Consider the following 21,788-nt stretch of genomic DNA (forward strand, 5'->3'; position numbering starts at 1 on the left):
CTGTTATGGTGTCTGGTCTGGTGTGTGTTTGGTCTGTGAATCACATCAGATCTCAGTGAGCAGAGGTGAGCACACGGGGTCTGTGGGAGGAGGATTGGAGCAGATGGGAAACCGCAGCAGACGGCCTACTAACTCAGAGAGAGAGAGAGAGAGAGAGAGAGAGAGAGAGAGAGAGAGAGAGAGAGAGAGAGAGAGAGAGAGAGAGTCCTGCGGGAACGACAGGAACAGAGCCAAAGGAATGACATCACCCTCCTCTGGGACAGCATGGGGGAAGCGTAAACAAGGCTGATGTCACTCACGCACGTATGCACGCAAGCACACATACTGTACAAAGCTAGCTACAGGATCTGAAATGATATATCATCAGTCATCACTGCAGAGGCCATGAGTCTTGCACACACACGTTTAGAGAGAGTTTATCCACTGCAGGTATTGCAGCTGTTGTCCACTTATTTGTTTCACACAGCCTCACTGTATATATTCTGTACTGTAAACACCAGGTGTATTTAGGTGTATTACAAGTAGCTAGACTACATCACATGGATAAGATTGATGGCTGTATGATATCTAGGAGGGCATGTGCATGCATGCATGAGTGTGAGCAGTGCGTGTTTTTGTGTATGTTAGGGCTGCCAGTTATTTGTTATTTGTTACGGACTGCAACTTCAGACTGAAACAGAGTTCCTAAACTTTCCTGTATGGAACAGTCCCATGGACTACAGAACCCTATGATATCAGTCAAGTTACTGACATACTAATGTAAACTTTCATCGATGGCTGACATCATGCAATCCTATTATCCTTGGGTCTATTTCCCCCTAGAAAGTGCAACAACTCAAAGAATGTCCTTCTCAATTTGTAAGCGGCAGTTTAAAGCAAAAGGGGTGGGGAAGTCTGTAAGTCCGCACTTAAAGAAGCCTTGCATCCCAACATGCATTTGTCCCAACTGTCTCTGGGCCAGCCCTACGCTGTGAGGCAAGATGGAGTTAGAGACTGCACCGAGAGACAAACGGCCTGGAATCCCACAATGGCTCATTGAGCTGTCCAAAAAAGAACGGAACTCATCACGCAACGCTCAACCACATGTGCACAGTGTGGGTGTGTGTGTGAGTGAGTGAGTGAGTGAATGTGTGAGTGTGTGTATACACCTATGTTTGTGTCTATTCTCCAGTTTTCAAACTGACAAACAAATGTGTCAGAGAGAAATGATGTAGAAGATGATTAAAAGAAATGAGCGCCGGCGCTGATGATTTCCCTGCTCTTGGCTAGAGCTATGAAGTCCTCGGAACAGAGTGACCATTCCAAGGCAACAAAACCTGCAATTGTACATAGCTTTCACAATTTGTTTTGTTGTTTTTATTGTCTTTTTTTCCCTTGTAGAGACAATTACCAACATCACTATTTTATTACTCACAACTAAATTCTCTATGTATCTTTGTGATGGAACAACACAGACTTGTGATGCCTGTGTTCATCTGACTGAAATCCACACTTCCTGACTCAGGTTGTGGTCAACCACACGCCATCCTGGCAGGGAATTACCATGGAAACAGCCAATACCACACCACCACCCAGGAACTAACACCTCAGAGGAAATAATACATAAGCTGGTCTTTACGGGCAGCTTTGCTCTGGTCTCTAACAGTCTGTTTCAGCTTCGCGCTCTCTGAAGTTTAATCTTCAATATTTCTCCCCCCTCCCCCCCAATCTCTCGCTCTCACGCACGCACGCACGCACGCACGCACACACGCACGCATACACGCACCATCTCTACTTTCTGTCAGTAAGATGTGGCAGGGGTGATTAATGGGGCCCAAACACTTATTTAGAGATCATTAAGAGCGCGCTACGTCCGTGCGAGACGCGTGCCCAGTGCTCTCTGCTAACTTAAACAAACACACGCAAGCAGAGTTGGAGGGCCAGAGTGCAAAGAAATTCAAAACTTCCCCAGAGAACAAAGTCAGAAAAAATATCACTTTCTATTCTTGAAACAAGCGTGTTATGGGTGGGAGAAAACAATACACACACACAAGTGGAGATAGATGTGTAAATATTCTGGGCCAGCAAGCAGGGAGGTGAGTGTGCATGTATTTGTCTGCTTGTGTGTGTGTGTGTGTGTGTGTGTGTGTGTGTGCGCGTGTATGTGTGTGCGTGTGTGACAAGTGGAAGTAGATCTGTGAGCATTCAGAGCCAGGGAATGGAGAGATGTGTCCATGTGGGTACGTGCTTGTGTCTGTCTGTGTGCATGTGTGTGTTTAGAGGAAATGACAAAATGGAGACAGATTCTGAGGACTTAGAGCCAGGGAAAGGATAGAACAGTGTGTGTGTGTGTGTGTGTGTGTGTGTGTGTGTGACAGAGAGAATGAGAGAGTAAGAGAATAGCCAAGGTCTGGAAGGCTCCCCTTCCTGAGTCTGCATCGAGCTCTTTATCGCACAGATCCTGGAGCCAACTTCCTCTGCTTTGTTAATGACAAAGATGCAGGAGCTGTTGAGTGTATCAAACAGAACACCTGGCTCCAGTTCCTCATCTATGAAAAGGCTAAAGCACACAATCACATGTGGAGAACGAAATCAGAAGGGAACCCTTGAATGAAAGGAACAGAAAAGAAAAATAGGAAAAAGAGAAAGAAGCAAGGACGGGAGGGAGTACAGAGGGAGAGAAAGAAAGAGGGAAAACAAAAAAAGACAGGACGTGAAACGTTCACTTAAGTCTCCTTATCACCAGGGAAACAGTAACACACCGTCTTTACACTCATCAATTCCCCATACTCCAAGCCTCTGATCATGGTATATTTGAATTATGTTTTTAGAATCACTAAATCAATCAATTCAATTCTTCCCAGCGGTGAAATGTTTTTGGACCGGAGCAAAAGCAGCAGGACAGAGAGCCAGCGTCCTGGACCTTCTGGCCTCTACAGCAAATAAACAGAAAGAAAGCGATGGAGGTAAAAGAGAGAGAGAAAGAGATATGTTGCAGTACCCTGTGTTACCAAGCGCTCTTTATCATGGTTGATGCGACACTGGGCTCTCTACCTCTGAGACCTGACACTGAGGGGTGGCCAAGTCGCAGGCCAGAACAGAGATTTGGTTTCCACGAACATATCTGTGTCGACACGCAGCAGGAAAGGGACTGAAGTGGACCGTGGGCCCAGAAACAGAAATTACACTGACAGCTTGTGATAGTCGGACTCCACACGAAATGAGTTTCAAGTTGGCAAGAAACTGTAATCAAAAGGTTATTAAGAGCCAATCAGATGGGAGTGTCAGAATGCCATACATGCTTGCCCTATCTGTATACAAATAAAACTTTATCATTGTGAGTCACAAAAAAAACCCTCTCATGCCAAACAATGTCCTATTCCCACACTCAAGTATTATGTGCAGTGCCACTTTAGAAATCCCATTTCAGCCCAAGAGGCATTAAGAAAGCCCGATAGGGCTGTTTACAGTCTCATTCACAAGCACTTGGTTCCTGGAAGTAATCTGTGGCTCTGTGTTAAAGTGGCAAGTGTGGCTGTGTTGGCACAGTGAGATTATCTGGCATCTTATCACATTAATATGTTGGTCATCTCTGGGAGTGAAAGAGTCTCCGCCACTCCCACCCCTCCCCCAATCCCCCACCCCTCCCCCACTATGTTTGCTTCCAGGACCCTCAAAGAAGCCCAAATCTTGAGGCCCTTGATTTAATAATTACAAATTGCAGCGTGCCAGAGGACATCAGGCAACGCACATTTTCAGACCAATTTCCCCGAATTTCCACTACTTGTGAGGTATAAACTCGCACACAAACACACACACAGACACACACAAAAAGACACATAAATTCCCCGTTCAGATCTATGTGATTGAAGTAGAAGTAGGCAAACTCTTTTTAAGGAAAGTCAGTAATCAAGCATGTCCAGAAAAAAATGATTATGCAGCTCATTAAAATTTTACTTGGCTTTCTTTAAGATATTATACACCCACTAATACTCAAAGTCTACAGAGTATAATTATGGCAAATAACATTATGCAGATAACAGTTCACTATAAATAAATAATTTAAATGCAAATATTCAATCATGATTAATTAACATTTTTGGCAAATATGTATTTCCCATGCTGTTAAAGGGTAATTTCAGAAATGGTTAAACTATGCCAGAACTTTTTCAGAGCTTCTTAAACATCACTCCAAATGTGGAAAACAAAATAGCATTTCATATCTCGTTCTCATAAAATCAATATGTATGGACCCTTGCTGAATAGGCTTGTTAGCATATGAGTCTGTGCCAATAGCCCAGCATGTTCAGTAAAGTAGTAGTCATGAGGCTACTCTCTCTTAACATAAAGTAGGAGTAACATATAGCATTACAGCTTGATGAGGCTCACTAATAGAAACTGGTATATTAAGTAAGGGATAACAGCCACCGAGGTGTCCTGTTATACGGAATTAATGGACGAGGGGCAAAGAACTCCCGACGCGCAGCGAGTCCATTAATTCTGCATAACAGGACACACCTCGAAGGCTGTTATCCCGCTCATCACCCGGTTGCCACTGTAAAGCAAAGGACACACGCTTGTTGTACAACTTTCGTTGGCCCAATAACAGCGATAGCATGGACAGTTAGCTTGTTTACAGTTGATTCCATTGTTGCGAAGCCTGCCTCCAGGCTCAACCGGCGTCCAACTATCGTTGTTATAGTTACTATTCATAAGCATTGATATAGAACAGCGATTCAACTTTTTTTTTTACCAGATCTACTTCATAGGTGTCCCGTTATTCAGAATTAAAAGCCACCCCGCCAGCCATTCAGAAAAGAGTATTTCTTCTCTCCAGGTGATAATTAAGTATAAGAGCTTCTGTGTTTAACTCCGTTTTAGCTGTAACTCCAATTAGCTTCACTATCTCTGCTATCAGTTCCTTCAACAACTGACATCAGAAGGTTACTTTTTTATCATAGCAGATGTCTTGGTGTTTCTCATGCTGTTTCATAACATCAGTGACATGATAAGGCCTCTTAGGAACTTTGCTCAAGCCGTGGAAGTTAAGCGTGAAGTCATAATGCATCACATTGCGCTACGGCTTTCATATAGGTCACACAGGTGTTCTGCTCGACAGGTGAGTTTCAGTTGGACCCCCGCCATGGCGCCTTCAATGTGACTCACTGTGAAGCAGACGCACAGTGGCTCACTGCACAGAAGCTCTTGGTAGTCCAAACAGCAGTAAATCACCAGCGAGACTCCAGTTCCTCCCCCCCGGCCTCAGACCCCCATGCAAAGGCTGCACAGAGGACGAGCTCACGCATGTTTAGGGCTGAGTCACATCGCCCACTCGCACCCCAACTCACCAAAGCTTATTTATTTTGTGCTTAACTTTGTGTGTGTTTGTGTGTGGTGTGTGTGTGGGGGGGGGGGGGGGGGGGGGGGGGCAGTAGGGTGGGGCCTTCAGACTCAGCGCACAGAGAAGGAGGTGCGCAATGAGCACGAACACTCAGACACAAACAAAAAGCCTCAGCCTCGCCGCTCACAAAAGGCCACTCCACGCCGGGTCTGGAAACACTTTTTCGGCGACGGTGAAGAAAACATGCTGCATTCTGTGGGGCTCTGGGATGAAGGCGCGCGCGCACGCACACACACTGACCGCAGCGCAGCAACCCCAGCAGCGGTCTGCCCGACCAGCCTCAGGAACACAATGAACCAGTCGCTTGCTCGCTCTCATCAGCCAAGGCCAAAGCAATCAATCCAGAGACAGAGAGACATACCAAAAACAACATGAAAGCAACCCCCCACCTTGTACCTCTGGTCATATGACCTCTCGGTAGGCCACAGCACCACGGATTACAGCGAGCATTTCCATTGCCCCTTTGATTATCTCCTATTATGAAACCAGAGCTACAGAACTGCTAGCTTGACAAAAAGAGATGACTGGAGTTCTAAACAGAAAAGAGAGGAACGGAAAGGAGAGTTAAAAAAATAATAATGATAATACTACAAAAATAAAAAACGTATTTCTATGTTGTTCTGAGAGCCGCAGGTTTCAGGGCTTGAGTAAATGTTTTGATGGGGCTGGTGTTATTTCATTTGCGTGAGTAATTGCTTGTGCTGAGGCGCACCAGATCCTTTTGTGAAGAGGGAAGATTTTTGTTTGTTGGATCCGTTTGAAAGGAGCTCATCAGGAAGACAGCAATCAGAGGGGATGGGGCCCCGTCTCGGCCCTTTGCGCTCGACTCCATTAACCTCGGCCAGGCCTGACAGGAAGAGGTTCTGCTGTGGACCGGACTTGACCAAGCTGGCCCAGATAGACGGAGGGAGAGAGAGAGAGAGAGACGACTCCTGATGTGCTTTTCTCAGCAAAAGGAACATTGTGTGTTTGGTAATGCAAAAATGAATTCCACAGGCAAACCACACACAGACAAAGCACAAACCACACACAAAGAAAATGCATGCATATACACACACGCAGACTCATAAACACATGCGCATAAAGAAACAGAAAGACACGGACAAATAAGGACATACAGAGAAATATTTAGACACACACACACAATTCAGAAACTCAGAGAGAGGCACACACACGTACACACACAAACAGCTGTGTTCCACCCGTAGCTGTGACACACACACACGTACACACACAAACAGCTGTGTTCCACCCGTTTGCTCCAGATGTATAGCACCGTCCCACGGGATAGGTGGGGGAACGGGACTCTGTGGTGACGCTGAGCAGAGCTGAGTGGATGGAGCAACGCTGCCAGACAGCTGGGGCCGGGGCTGAGGCTGAGGATATGGTAGGGGCTGGGGATGTGGTAGGGGCTGGGGCTATGATAGGGGCTGGGGATATGGTAGGGGCTGGGGCTGTGGTAGGGGCTGGGGATATGGTAGGGGCTGGGGATATGGTAGGGGCTGTGGTAGGGGTAGGGGCTGTGGTAGGGGTAGGGGCTGTGGTAGGGGTAGGGGCTGGGGATATGGTAGGGGCTGTGGTAGGGGTAGGGGCTGTGGTAGGGGTAGGGGCTGTGGTAGGGGTAGGGGCTGGGGATGTGGTAGGGGCTGGGGATATGGTAGGGGCTGGGGATGTGGTAGGGGCTGGGGATATGGTAGGGCTGGGGATATGGTAGGGGCTGGGGCTGTGGTAGGGGCTGAGGCTGAGGCTGGGCCACCCGCTCGCCTGCCGTCTCCCTCCCTGGGCCTGGGACAGGACAGCACCCAGGCTCTCCCAAACACCGCAGTCCCACTGTCTGCATCTGCACACTGCCTCCTAACTGACAAACATGCTACACTACAATCCAAGTGTCTTCCAAATGTTCTCTACACTACACTAAGCAGCACCTTGTATTTGTGCAGATAAATTGTATGTTATAAAATTACATTATATTAAGTAAATAGCGTAGGGACATTAAAGAAAGGATTGCATGGAGAACCCTGTGTAATAGAAGATTCAGAGAAGAACCTTTTTGGGCTCCCAAGAAGAACCAATTAGTGGGATAGATTGGGAACATTTCTGGGGGAAATACAAGGTTGTAAGGCTCCACTAACTCAATAATTATGAAGCTCTTGCTTAGACCTATCATATTGTTCTCTAAATCCAGGGTGAAGAGAGAAAGAGAAACTGTGACATCAAGATATCTGCAAGTCAAACTGAGAAATGCTGCCGCATTGTGTTGTTTTATCTTGGCTAAAAAATTAAGATATGATTGGCTTACATTCATACATACCTGAAATAGTGTACAACAGAAGTAAACATTGATCTTGGCATAGTTTTGGAGAAAACCCTGGCAGAAATTCGTAAAACATACATTTCTACATTCATCAAATTCTAAATGAAGCTGTCAATGTTTAAGTCAGGTACTACACTACAAACACTGACAAAATATTTTAAAACTACACACACCATCAGGGCAACACGAACCCCCAACTAAATTTGTACTCTATCTATTTATTTGTAGAAGAAATAAGAAGCAGCACATTTAGGCAGAAATCCTGCAGCTTCGCCTGCAATGGCACATTGAGAAATCTATACTGTAAACCACCACTGGGTAAATACTTCTGCACCAATCACCATTTCAAACACACTTGGGGTTATTTCACCACACATATCATGCCAAGGAATGTGGAGACAAAGAGTGGAGGAGAAGGAGGGGGGAAAAAACGACCAACAAACACTTATGGCTGGAGGCGTGAGAACTTCAGGATGGCTACAGTCCTTTCTGATGAAGAGTTGCGCAACTCAGCCAGGCCTGTATGTGCTTGTCACAGTGCCACATGCTGCGTATGCTGCTGTTGTTGGAAGGCCAAATGCATAAACTAGTCATTTCACTCAATTCAATTCCATTTGATTTACTTCCATCCAAATCCATCAATTCTATTTCAATTCAAAGTCGCTTAACTGGCCTCCACTTCTAGTGAGACAGTAAAATGTTTCAGTACAGTAGAGATGTCTCTCTCTGTGTCTCTCTCGTGCGCGTGGTTACTGGGAGCGGCGTGGCTTTGGTGGGCAGCGGCGTGGCTTTGGTGGGCGGTGGGGATGAAGGGCTTCAAATCCACAGGAAATCAGCAGCGTGAGGACAATGACACAGAGATTAGGAATCAGTTAACCCTCTCCAGCCGGAGCCCCCCGCACTGACCACACACACACACACAGGAAGAGGAATGTGCTGTGTGCTTCCACACAAGAGCTGTTTCCCAGGAAAGAGGGACAAGGACACATATGAGAGAAAGAGAGAGAGAAGAAAAGAAGAGTGAGCAGAGTGGTAAGAGTGGCAGAGTAGACAGACAAAGAACAGGAAAGTGATTGAACAGAGAGAGAGAGAGAGAGAGAGAGAGAGAGAGAGAGAGAGAGAGAGAGAGGGTGAAAGAGTGACAGAGTGTGGAATAAGAAGGGCTGGGAGTAGAGGCAGGGGGAGAGAGACAGAATGGGATAATGGGAATGAACAGTCTGTGAGGGCAAAAAGGGTAAGATCACCAGATTTATAGCATCTGACTGGAGGGCGTGTGACCTCACCAAAGGTAAACAGACCTGTTGCCCCGGGCTAGAGGTAGAGGGAACGAAAGAAGAAGGTGTGTGAGAGAGAGAGAGGCAGGAAAAAACTCCACCTGCTTTGTACACATATATTCATTCATCTCAACCTCACCTAGGCAACCTAACCGCCATACCTGGCTGGACTCAAACACTAAGGAAGCACAGGAGACTCAACACGGGAGATAGCGAGATCCAGGCACAAGATAAACACCAGAGGAGCCAAGAGACTCCTCTCCTGAAGCCTGGACTAAAGGCAATTGACAGGTGAGTCATTCTCTGACCCAGGTGATCTAATAGATCATTAAACAGGGAAAATGTATGGATCTTTTTCTGGGTCAGTGATTAACTTTGGGGCTTTATTACACAAACTCAATGCAGCCTAATTGACGGTTTATTACAGATATTGGCTGTAAACTAAAAATGGTGAGAGCAAAATGGTTTGGCAGTGGTTAGCCACGGCTTCTAGCTGACATACTTAAATGGAGTCTTTAATTTTACGGCATAATGCTGCCAAAGCAACTTAGTGCTCCAGTTAAGTAAATGATTGATCCTTCAAGCATGCATCTGGAGCTTACTCGAGTTAAAAGGAGTGTTTGTAGAGCAAGACTCCAGCATTGTCTTGCACAGCATAGAAAGTTGTCCCCTTTTTTCTTTCATTCTTTAGTTCTCTCATTCTCTCTCTACGTCTTGTTTTGCAGTGGAGCAAGTCCTGTCATGTCAGGTGTGTTATCATCGGAGAGAGCAGTTATCTGTCTCAGCATTGCTTCCTGACGGGGGATCTGGGCAAGCGAGCAAACAGAGAACGGATGGTGCATCAGACACCAGCCAGGTAAGACCATACCTACCTACCTACCTGTTCTAAGCTTCTGACATTGTGTACAATTCTATCTCGTCTATAGAGAATCATTTTGTCAAAACTAGTTATGACAACTGTAGTAGAAACAATCAAAGGGCAAGAGATTCAGGTAGCACAGGTATCTGATGACACACTAGAAGGTGTCATAAGAAAAAGGTGCAGCGAGAATAATTGCTGTTTTTTTTTTTTTGGAGGGCACTTTTAGAAGAAACAGGTAGAATGGGTTTACATCAGAGCGTATAAGATTTTAGCTAACTTAGGGCTCGAAGGCAAAATGTTCCTTAATTCTGATCCTTACTCCAGAGAGAGAGAGAGAGAGAGAGAGAGAGAGAGAGAGAGACAGACAGACAGACAGAGAGAGAAGAGAGAGAGAGAGAGAGAGAGAGAGAGATTGAGCTCCACCTTCCCTCTGTAGCGTTACATGTTGCGAAAGGAATGCTGTTGTGTCCACACACTCGCACCTCCCGCTGCTGTTGAAGTGCCGATAAAAACCTTTATTGGCCAACAAAACATGTTTTCTGTAGTGCCTTACAAATTTAAAGAGTGAGTGTTTCGAGTCACGAACACAGATCTTACATCGCCTGAGCCTGAGAAGGCACTATTAAGGAAAGAAAAATAAATAAATAAATAAAACAGGACAGTCCACTTGACAAGCCAACCATGATGAGGTCTGTCTTATACAAATTCAGAGTAATGAATGGGAGCAAATTGCCAGCGCTGGTCTGAAAGCCCTAGACACTAAAAGGAAATAGTCAAGTGAAATGACAGCGATTTATTTGCACTGTACAACATGACGGCGCTCGCCAGATTATGATCCCATCCAGCAAACATCTTCAGAGGGCATTTAAATAAGATTACATCTGCTGTTGGATTGCGTATTGAATCCCATTCGTTTCCTGGTTCGGATGATTACTGTAGTACAATAGATCTTAATTGATGGCTCTGCATGCCAAAGCTGATGAGAGAGAATGCGAGAGAAGTTGGGAGAAAACGTGAAGGAGTCGTTCAAGGCTGTCAACACTACATTAACTGCGGCCCCAGTAGAGGCCCATCTCTAACGGACTGGAGCCAGATAAGGGCCAGATCTGCTTCTAGCCTCTGCCATTACACTGGGATCTATTGAACTGCTAAGGTCTCTCAATAGCAGTTTCAATAGTGGTCCGTCTCAAACGGATCAGGGCTAGATGTGGTTCTAGTTTGTACTAGTACACAGACATACACTAGGCCCTGCACCAACGGCTGCTGGTCTCCACAGCTCCAATTGCGGCTGGTCCAATGCCCCCAGTCACTTCCTGGGCACTGCTTGTTCTGTTTCTGGCTGGTGAGGAACAAGCGGACAAACATACCGTAAGTGTGTTGAAATCATTGTGCCTGTGTTTGTGGAGCTGCCATGTATCCCTGATGGGAAAAACCTGTTCTGCGCAAATCTGGGCAATGAACGAGAACAGGGATTCTAAAAGCCAGTGCATGTCAGGTTTCAACACAACAGATAACTGGATAAATGAAAAGATAAATAATTTTTAAAAATATTAGTATTCATCAGAAAGCACTTCGTTAAAAGCCGCTTTACAAAAAGCATCTGTTTTAGAGCTATTGTGAATAACTGCACCGTGAACAGGTGCACTGTTCAAACAAAAAAGTTTCCCCCCATTTCAAGGGGGGCTCAACTTGAGCCAAAGTCTGCATCTGGTGCTAGGAAAATCGCACGAATGTGCATTCGGTGTCTACAGAAAACAGTCGTGTTTGTCCAAGATGACAATTAGCTGTTCAATTTCAGGGTATTGCTGACAGATATCAATGTCAAAACCTGGAGTGGCCCAATCATTTTCATAATTTCTGCTAATGTCTTTCTCTTTTCTTTCCTTGTTAGATAAGAAGACAAGACCATTTCAATGAGAATGCTTTCGATTTAAACCGTAGCAGAAAACATTGACTCCATCACACGGTGATAACGAGATTGAGAAATATTCCAGTGTTAAATCGACCTCACAGGATGCCCTTGAAGACCTCGCTGTACCGCAAGCCTGCCTCGGCTCGCTGGCCCCGACGGCTGTCCAAGCGCCGGGACGTCATCTCCGTCAACATGATCAGCCTCCCGCTGGGCGACTTCCGGCACCTCTCCCACATCGGCTCAGACGGCCAGGGTGACCGGTTCGGAGACCTGTCCTTCCTGAAGCACGGACACAGCCTGCTGCTCCAGAGTTCCCAGAGCGAGCAGAACCTCTTCCTGGCCTGCTCGCCTCCGCCGCCACCAAAGCCCCCGCGCCTCAACCTGGACGAGGCCGAGGGCCAGGAGAGCCCCAACTGGCCGGCCCGGCGGCAGAGCTCGGCGCACAGGCGGAAGAAGTGCAGCTCCCTCCCACTGCTCGACAGCGAGGAGGGCGACATGGTCGAGGACGAGCCACCCGGGTCTGACCGGACCAGCACCAGCACCAGCACCAGCCCAGGACATGGAAGCCTGAACTCAGGGAGAGACTACAGCCAGGCTCCCATGGACATTTCACAGCCAGATGAGATCGACTCGGCATTCTCCTTCAGTCTTGACCTCGGCCCATCCATTTTGGATGATGTGCTTCAGGTGATGAACAAGCATCATCAGTAAAGAAATGGAGCCTGGACCGAACCCATAACTTAAATAAATGTAGTCTATTTAGATGACCTCTCCCTGAGGCCTGTCAGACCTAGAATTTCCAAGTGTCTTTGAACAACTAATATTGTTATATCACAACACTCCCCTATAGCTATCACAATGGCCACTGGATGCTTTGGGTAAATATAGTGATGAACAGTTCCACTTTGGACAGAGGAAAATATTGACTTCAAGAAGCTTCCCAAGACTTTTCTGTCACATAGGCTTTTTTGTGGTACTATCCCTAATAGGATGTTGCTGATCAGGAATAAATGCCGCATGTGACAAGAGAGCCCATTGCACCCGTGGTGGCTTACAGAAGCATCAGCAGGACTTGCTATCCTCACATCATCTCGGATCGCTGGACCTCCACCGGAACACAGTGCGGATAGATGGATATCAGCCCTGATTCGTATCTTAAGCTCATAGCTGCTGACACAAGAGGACCCACATGCACGCACGCGTGCTCCAGTGAACACACACACACACACACACACACACTTTCCCTCACACACAGCACCCACCCATTCCTCCTCTGTGTGAATGGGAGGTCATCTGAAAAGTAGACAGCAATAACAAAACTCAGACTCCCGCCAGTATTGTGCAACTTACTATTGAGTTTCTTCCTGGAAGTGTGGAATTAGGCAACAGCCATTCTACAAATTCGTAACTTTGAGCCAACACTTTAACCTGTGACCTTATGTTACATTTGGGTACTGGGCTTTCTACAGTATCAAAGAGCCTTGATTTTGGATTTCAATTATACACTGAAAGGTAAGGGTTAACACAGTTTGATCATACTGTATATTCACATTGTCCTTGATACGGTGGAGAAACAAAAAGTTAATATTCTCCAGGTACTGCCTCTGTTACTGCATTATACCTAGTTAATAATTTAGCAGCTTCCTCAAGACTAAAATGGACCTTTTAGAAAACCATGTCTTGGTGAACTTGATTTGTTTGCTGTACTCCCACTGGTGCTAGGTACTGTACTGATTTAGTGGGCACACACACATTAAAATGTTTTTCTATTTTAATATTTGGGGTTTTCATGTTGTAGCGGACTCCTTTTTCAAGTGTGAGTGTTTTCAAGGTCTCCATAAACACTGGTGTGATAACTAGTTATGTTAACAACACTAATTATTACTGAAACAAGACCTTCTCCTGGGCAAGCTCAGCTAGGAAAGTACAACAGCATCTATATCTCAAGTTCTTGGCCACCTTTTTAATTTGAGGAGAAGTGGCAAGTCAGTCCAATGTCCACACAAAGTCTTTTTTTAAAGTGCTGCCCCCTGCCATGCTTTTAACGTTTCCTGGGGCAACAGCAGTGGGCAGCAGCCAAAGCTAAGTTACAGGCTCCTCTCTCCGCATCCCTGCCACCACTATTTTCTTAGCTGTAAATGTGCGCCGCGCTCCTAACGAGCGCTGGGGAGGCAACGCGATACTTCCACATGTGCTAGGCTAAGAGGGCCGCAGTGGCTGTCCACCACTAGCTAGCCAGGCTCCAGATGAGGGGGGTTTTAAACGCTACCTGCTGAACAAACACGACCTCAACACCCCACGCCGAGGCTGACCGGCCTGCCAGGAGCACCGGCCAGAGAAAACGAGAGACCAGCACGGCAGGGGGTCTATGGGAGGGGAAGGGAACCGGGAATGAGAAATAATGGGAAACAAGACCCCAGGAAGAGGGAGAGAGAGAGAAAGAAATAATGAGAGAGGGAAAAAGACAGAGACAGGAAGAATTGGGAATGATGGAAGAAGAGAGAATGAATAGAGAGCAAGAGAGAGAGAGAGAGAGAGAGAGAGAGAGAGAGAAGCAACTAAATGGGGCTGAGGGCTATCTGAACTGTTACAAAAAACAATATGTTTTTAATATTTGTTGGTAGGGCTGGGACGGTAACAACATTACCGCAATACCGCGGTCACGTGACGCCTACTGCGGGTCTGAGCTTGCCACCATCATCACCAGAAAAAAAAGCAAATGTGTGTACATAGTGTGTAATGCCGTGATGTGTTTTGTGAGGGACCATCTTATGACATGGATTCAAGTAAGCATTCAGGAAGCAAACCTGGCCTTCCGCGTGTGTGTTGGGGAGCGCAATGTTCCAACATTCCATTTGTATTTACTATGCGAGAGTAGGGGAGAACCGGCACAATCGTAACACTTTTCTATTCTCTCCGTTCAAACTCGTTTTACACAAAGACGTTAGACTTTAAAGGAGTCATACAGTACATGTTTACTCCATGAAAGTTGAAACAGAATTAAAAAAATATGTTCTAGTTTGTTAAGAATAGCAACATGTACTGTAGCCTACCTTTGTTACAACCTGACGCAGCCATTAAAAGATGCAATAGCCTACAGTTCTAACAGTAGCATAAGAGTCATAAATGTAACAGTTCTAAAATCGTGATAGTCTTGTTGTTAAACTGATTATTTCTTTCATGTCTGAAGCATTTGGTCCAGTGATCTTTGAAGTTGCTATGGCTGTCTTAAGTTTAATTTGGTGTGATCGCAGCACAACATTCATAATCCATAACTCACAATCAGAACAGTTTTTTTTTTTTTTACCGAAAAATCCTGGTCATTTCTTACTTTTCAACCACGGTAAGAAAAAATCCATACCGTTCCAACCCTATTTGTTGGATCTTTAAATTAATGTGCAAACTTTTCGGTTTACTCTTAAGAGTGTTGGCAGTCATAAATAAATCCAGACATAAGGAGGATATTGAGATTAGATTGGACTAAAGTGGAATTGCGCATACTAAAATTATCTATACTAAAATTCTGCCTATAACTGTAGCTTAGTATTAGTAGGGTCAGTATTCTTTGAGTGTCCGTTGGATTTTCTTCATATGAAGTACATACTTTATGTTGTGGGTGTGTACACCGCGGTAAGGAACGGTATGTTTCTCAAAGGCAGAGGCAAAAAAATTCAAGCCATTTAAATGACTGTCAGACACTACCAACATTGTGCATGTGAATCTTATTTTCACACAGCGAAAGGAGACACGGAGTCTAGTTAAACACTGGATGTTTACAGGATATGCATGTCTAATCTGGTCTCGTTGATTTGAACTCTTTAGTTTTCACTATGATCAGCAAGCACAGGATGAGCTTAATGGATCAAGAAACGTCAAAAATACAAACAGATGGGGAGAGATGGGGCTCACTGTGCAAATGACACTAAACTTTAAGATTAAGCATAGGATTAAAAACAAACATGAAACATGAAACCCCTAAAAAGTCAAATCTTACAAAATAATAGATCATACAACAGCCAAGCTGAAGAAATTGAACACATTACAACAAAGAAATGGCTCGACTTAGGCCCCAGATACTTAGACTTGATGTGAAAACACTACATAAAAGCACTATAGAAGATAGCAGCTGACATTGGAGAGAATCTGGCCCAGGTCTGGCTTCAGTCCAGAGCTACGCCAGATCAGGCTGCCATTAGGGATCCAATCCAAACCACAGATTCCACACACAGGGCAAATTAGCCTGTCAAACTCGTCCTGAGACCCGATTTCTCTCTAGACAGCTCTCACAGCATAAAGCTGCCACCAGATCTTTACACTTCATGACACATGTTGCCTCTTTCTGGGGTTTGAAAGCCATGTGACAGACAGACAGATACACACCGACAGACACAGACAGACCCTACAGCACCACTGGAATAAGAGCCTTCTGCCATCTCGACTCTGACTGGGAAACACAAGGGGGGGGGATAAATCTATCCACAGGGACACAGTGTGTTCCATGACATATCTACGGTAATTACCCATGAGTACACTTCACATCCGTCTACCACAGAAGATTGTCCTTGGACTCACACGCCATGCACGCTCAGGGCTCCTCCGCACATGCACTTACGTTAAAGTTATTCTACGATAGACCTGCCGAGCTGCCCGAACACACTTATGTGAGAAGAAAGAGACAGTAATTGGAAGACAAATTATCTTGGCACTGAAAAGACCGAGTCCAGACTGCAAGGTACCCCCCCACCCCCTTCATCCCCGACATCTGCAACCACTTTTCCTTTCCCCAAAAATTCCAGACCTGCTATCAAGCCAAATACTAGAGACTTGCCAAATGTAGAAAAGTATACATCCCCCCCCCTTCCCAAAGATTCATTTTCTGAAATATCATTTTGACAACAGAAACATTCCTATCTCTGGCGTAATGGTGTCTGGCAGTCAAGCTTGATGCTACTGAAAGTATGCAATACTCTTTCACAGGGGGTTTTGCTGAGTAAACGGCTGTTCATGAAACTGATGTTGTTTGTAGTGCTCTGGATTGTGTCAGAACAAATTAAAGGGGCAACTAACTAAGGATTACCTTCGGTTTTCTCGCACATTCACACAAGTTCAGGGCCAAGCCTGCTAACAGTGTTATGGCTCGCCTGTGACAACTTTGACGTCTTGGAGGAAGGAAACTATGTGCACAAGTGACACTCCGTTTAGAACAACTTCTTTCAGAGCTGATTTGCCAAGAATGCAGTTTGGAGAAGCGCACAGAAGCAAAAAACTTACACCACTCGATGCACTGGATTCTAGGACTTTACAGAGCAACATTAAAAAGAGAAGAAAACAGATTCCTTTCAAAGATTCTCCTTTCCATGTGTGCATTCATAAGCTGTTCCAATCCCCCCATTAACACTAGGATTCAATGCCATTAATCATCATTGGGCATTCTCAAGACCATGTCTCCTTTGGCTTTTTTCTTAACATGAAACTACTGCCTCACAGATCTTCCCAAGAATTCAAGTTACCCCTCAGAAACAAAAAAAGTTAGCTACCTCCTCGGCTTTTTCCATTTTTCTATGTGATACACTGGGTAAGATTATGTTGAGCACACTGTAGAATGCTTCGGTTAAAGATGAAGTCTATAGATATGGAAGAGGAGAAAGCTCCTTAAAATAGAAAGCTACATCTGGATTATGTTGCATTTGGCCAATGACCTTCGACAGTGGGAAGGAAAAAGTTACACGGTTCCAATTGTACCAGGTTAGCAATTTATCTTTACGGGAGGCCATCCCAGAACCCTACAAAGAACGACTCACACCACATATCTCTGTGTGTTCTCTGAGGCAGATACTTCAGTGTGTCGACCTTGAGTACGCTAGACGTGCAAAGGGGATGATGGATACAGACAGAGGGATGGCTTAATGTGCAATTCTAGGAAAAGGAAGAACAGCAAGCTAGCACATCAATCTGTCTGCAGTGTGTGGTTTCAACAATGCCTGGTCACAGATGTGCGGATACATAGGGTAGAGGGTTACTACACAACCTTGAATATCGCTAATAAAGAGTAAGATTGCTCCGTCTTTTCAGAGTAAATCTCACTGCTGTGGACAGGATTACTATCACTTCTATGAACTTATGACTTAATCGGACTGTGGTTTTTATTGGTAAAGATAAGTCAGAGAGAGTGAAAATCAACGCAAGCAGGGTAAACCCGATATGACACGTCCTGTGGAAAGCGGCCCAAGACATAATTTTGCAAGCTCAGCTAGCCGTGCGTTTTGGCCGACGGCGAACCTCACTCAAATCGAGCTGCCTTGTTATTCGCACGCCACATAAACCTTCTAATTTCACAAGCTCTCGAGGTTCAAAATTTATTACAGGGCTCTGCAGTGATGCACAACAACACACAAACTGCGAAGGCTGAAATCAAATCCTTTCCAAATATCAGGAATTTATTATTATTGTGGACCTTCGAGAGCTGTTAGACACCGGGGCCCCATGACTCAGCCTGCATTCGCAACATAAATAACCGAATGGTTTTGAGAAGTTCTGTTTCTTTAAAGATGCATTCATGGACGCAGAAAGACCTGGACAGAGGGTTCTTTATTTAAGACACATTCTTACAGATGTACACATACTGTGTTTTACACGTGGGGGGCCAGGAAATGGGCAGGGGGTTCTGTAGAATGCAGAGTGGGAGGCTGAAATGAGGTTGGAAGCTGTGAGAATGGATCTGCAATATGAGTTAAGCCTTTTTATCTTGCAATTTATGATCAGCACATAAATTAAAAAGACTACATTAAAAACGCAAAGCTGGAGGGCGTATAGAATGTATTGCCATTGCTCTACAACCGACACACACATATGCACGCAAGCAAGCCCCGTCAGGTTTCTGTTTGCCACAAATCCCATGATCCTCTGGGGCGGGACACCTCCTGGTGGAATGTCAGGCCCAGCTGCAGCAAGTCCCAGGGCACAGAGACCTCATAAATCAGGAATATAAACTACATGTGTCGCAGCACAGAGAGACGACCACCTTATGCCCCCCTCCCCCTTCCACGGGTGCAGTGGAGGCCAGGCCAGAGTAGACCCGGAGAGGTCAGGCGTGCTCAGGCTCAGCCCAGGCTCTGGGGCCCAGGCCAGGGGTCACTGGGGGACCCAGCTGTGCTCCAGCTCCCTGGCCGCCACCAGGGTCAGGCTTGTATTATTAAAACAGAGCAGGGGTAGAACTGAGGTAATGTTCGCATCTCGACTATACTGTGGGGTCCAGATCCTTGTTACCCCAGTGAAGAGGGGAGAAATTGACGGATGGATCCAAAATGTCTTGGTTGAACGTTGTGTCAACTCAGCGGGAATCGCTGTGGGAGTGGCGTTGGGGAGGCCAGGCAAGCTAGAGACCTACGCAGTGGACCTCCATAGTGGCCTCCACTGTATGAATGTGGGGCTACACTACTAGCACTGACCTTCTCTTCACCCCCAGCAATGTGACATAGGCCTCCTCGGGGATGATAATCCACCGCTAGAGGATGAACTGAAAATTGGTGATGCTGTAATGATGTTGATTTTTTCATTGTCACAACCCCCCCTCAATTCTGTGATGAAGCAATCTGAGGGGTAATGACAGTTGTTATAAGTGGTGTTTGGGGGTTTTGGGGGGGGGGTGGCTAGAATTGCTCATTGTTCATTTCTGCTCTGACAAGTGTTCTCCCAATAGTGTTCTTGCTCAAATAAGAAATAAAAAGAAGCATGCAAGAAATAAAACAATGGTCGTTGTACAACTCTTTTGGGAAAAGCGTGTGTGAATTGGCCAGATTAAGTCACATAGTTGGGGCGGCCCAACAGGCGACCCTCAGAGTGTTGCAGAGCATGACCTTTACACACAGCCTCAGTTTCAACTAGGCAAAGTGAAAGGAACAAAAAATTAATATAAATCAGGAAATGACTTCAATAATGACTATTACAGGCATCATTTGCCTTGTCCCCGTTTTCTTTTCATTGTTTAGACATATTCAAGTGCTTCCCTTGGTGCCATTAGGCTTTTAAAATTTGTTTAAAAATCAAGAGACATTCACATATCAAACTAGATAAAGTGTCACAAATGGCTAAGAGCATGCTTTTTTTTTTGGAATTATAATAGAGGCAAAATTGGCCAAGCAAATCCTCTCTGGTGCAAAACGTCATTTGTAATATAGTTCAGACAAAGAGTTTGAATTGATCCTTATTTAGTCTTGCACAATTTCTGATGATCTAATATCCTCCTCGGGTCAAATGCTTGTCAAACACCATGTATAGACAGTATTCCTCACAGACTCCTGTTTGGGTCAGCTCCATCCGCGATGAATGAAATATCCCAGATGCTGCGCCACATGCAGTCGCTAGAGCAATGAGTGGGGTGAAGGGAACAATGAGAGAAAGAAAAGAATGGCTGGTCTCGCAAGACAGTGGGCGAGCCATGGGCCCTTTCTAGAGTAGACACAATGTAGGAGAAATGGTGTCATATTTTTACAATTATATGTATGTCTAAAGCAGATGCATGTATGTGCTGAATTGAGTAGCACAAAGACGGTAGACCTTTTCCCCTCAGCATAGCTAAGGCCACTCTTTAGGTAGACCGGCCAAGGTGGAGACAGCTCATTGGAGCCTTGAGAGGAATAAGAGAAGTGCCTCTCTGGGCATGATATCAATAGCACATTGTCATTGTCAGTAAGTTATCTAGACGTTTGTTTACTGGAAAAATCGCAGGTGTGAGCTCACACATACGATTAAAAGATAACGGTGCAAGAACAGAAAACTAGCATCACTAATGCTAACTAGTGACTGAGCTTATGGGATGGGGGAGGAAGAGCACAGGAGGCAGGACAGGAGGGGGGCAAGTACCTCTCTTCAGCGGCTGAGCCAACGAGCCGAGAGCCTCTCGTGCCAGTCGCCCATTACATCTCCCTGGTGCTCCCCTGCTCTGGTTGGGTCGAATCATTCCGGAGCGTTCTTGAGAATTCCTATGGTCTCCTGGGTCAGCCCATAATAGGCGACGAGCGGCTCGTTTCTGTCGGACTCGGAGTGTGTGCAGAGGCCCAGTCCAAGCCAAACAAACTCAAGCACCCCTTTTCCCCAAACACTTTGCTCGAGAAACCCGACGAGGGCAAAGCGAGCTGTCCGAGCCGATACATTTTGCATGACGATACAAAAAATAAAATCTCAAAAGTTAACATACTTTGTCTTTAGAGGTATGGTGTTTAGAAAATGGTGTTTAGATTGGGGTTGCGAAAAATCCAGGCGTTATCCATTAACTGGACTCTTAAAACATAATTTAAAGCATACATTCAAATTGACATGCAACATGTCATTTTGAAGGTTGAGAGAAATTCAGAGAACTAAAAAGAACACCAGCATATCCAGGAGGTCAAAACAATGACCAAGCCCTCTGACACCCTGTTAACTACAATTCTTGTTTTAGGTTAAGGTTAAAAGTGCAAGTGCAATTACGCACACAAAGGCTATCCCCTCAGCCTTACCTGTGAGTGTGTGAACATACTGCCGGGGTCTGACTTGTGTATGGTTATGGGTGGGGCTTCAGGCTGCCCTTCCAGCCAGGAGATTTTCAGCGGGTTTCCCATCAGGCCACTCTCATTCTTAAACGCCAAGTCCTGAGATGGAGCACATTTAACACAAAATAAAAAAATAAAAAAATGTGTCATTAACCCAGTTACGTTGGGAACATGTGAGGTGTAAATCTTACACACTACAACAGCAGAGATGCTTCCCGCTTTCTCGGTACCTCTTCCTCATTCTTTTTGTTATTTACAGAGGTTTTTCTTCTCGCTCTCTCACCCCATATATTACTGCAGGGCTGCCCAGGCGGTCGGCACCCTCGCGTCACACAGCCTTTTGGGTGTAAATGTTTTTCACATGCAACAAATGCAACACATATTGCCGCTGTGCCGCTGCTCAAAGCATCTTCCTCCAGCGCTCATCCACAGCCCACCCCCACTTGTTCTCACCCAGGCCTTATTTATGTTTGTCTTTGCGTGCGTGTGTTATCCATGGCTTATGACAAGACACAT

At 45.5% G+C, this 21,788-nt stretch overlaps 2 protein-coding genes across 3 annotated transcripts in view; one reads left to right on the forward strand and one right to left on the reverse strand.

Moving 5' to 3' along the window:
- Positions 1 to 21,788, reverse strand: part of dnajc17 (DnaJ (Hsp40) homolog, subfamily C, member 17) — a 56,582-nt gene that overhangs the window by 9,548 nt on the left and 25,246 nt on the right. For both annotated transcript variants that reach the window (XM_042072261.1, XM_042072260.1), the window contains one exon: positions 21,240 to 21,371. In XM_042072261.1, coding sequence (XP_041928195.1) covers positions 21,240 to 21,371 — 132 coding nt within the window. The remainder of the gene's footprint in view (positions 1 to 21,239; positions 21,372 to 21,788) is intronic.
- LOC121693086 (cdc42 effector protein 3) lies at positions 8,853 to 13,519 on the forward strand. The gene is made up of 3 exons (XM_042072262.1): positions 8,853 to 9,259; positions 9,694 to 9,824; positions 11,722 to 13,519. The coding sequence occupies exon 3, from the start codon at positions 11,845 to 11,847 to the stop codon at positions 12,451 to 12,453; it is 609 nt and encodes a 202-aa protein (XP_041928196.1). The 5' UTR covers positions 8,853 to 9,259; positions 9,694 to 9,824; positions 11,722 to 11,844; the 3' UTR covers positions 12,454 to 13,519.

The sequence above is a fragment of the Alosa sapidissima genome, chromosome 19 (assembly GCF_018492685.1).
Source record: "Alosa sapidissima isolate fAloSap1 chromosome 19, fAloSap1.pri, whole genome shotgun sequence".
Taxonomy (NCBI): Eukaryota; Metazoa; Chordata; class Actinopteri; order Clupeiformes; family Clupeidae; genus Alosa; species Alosa sapidissima.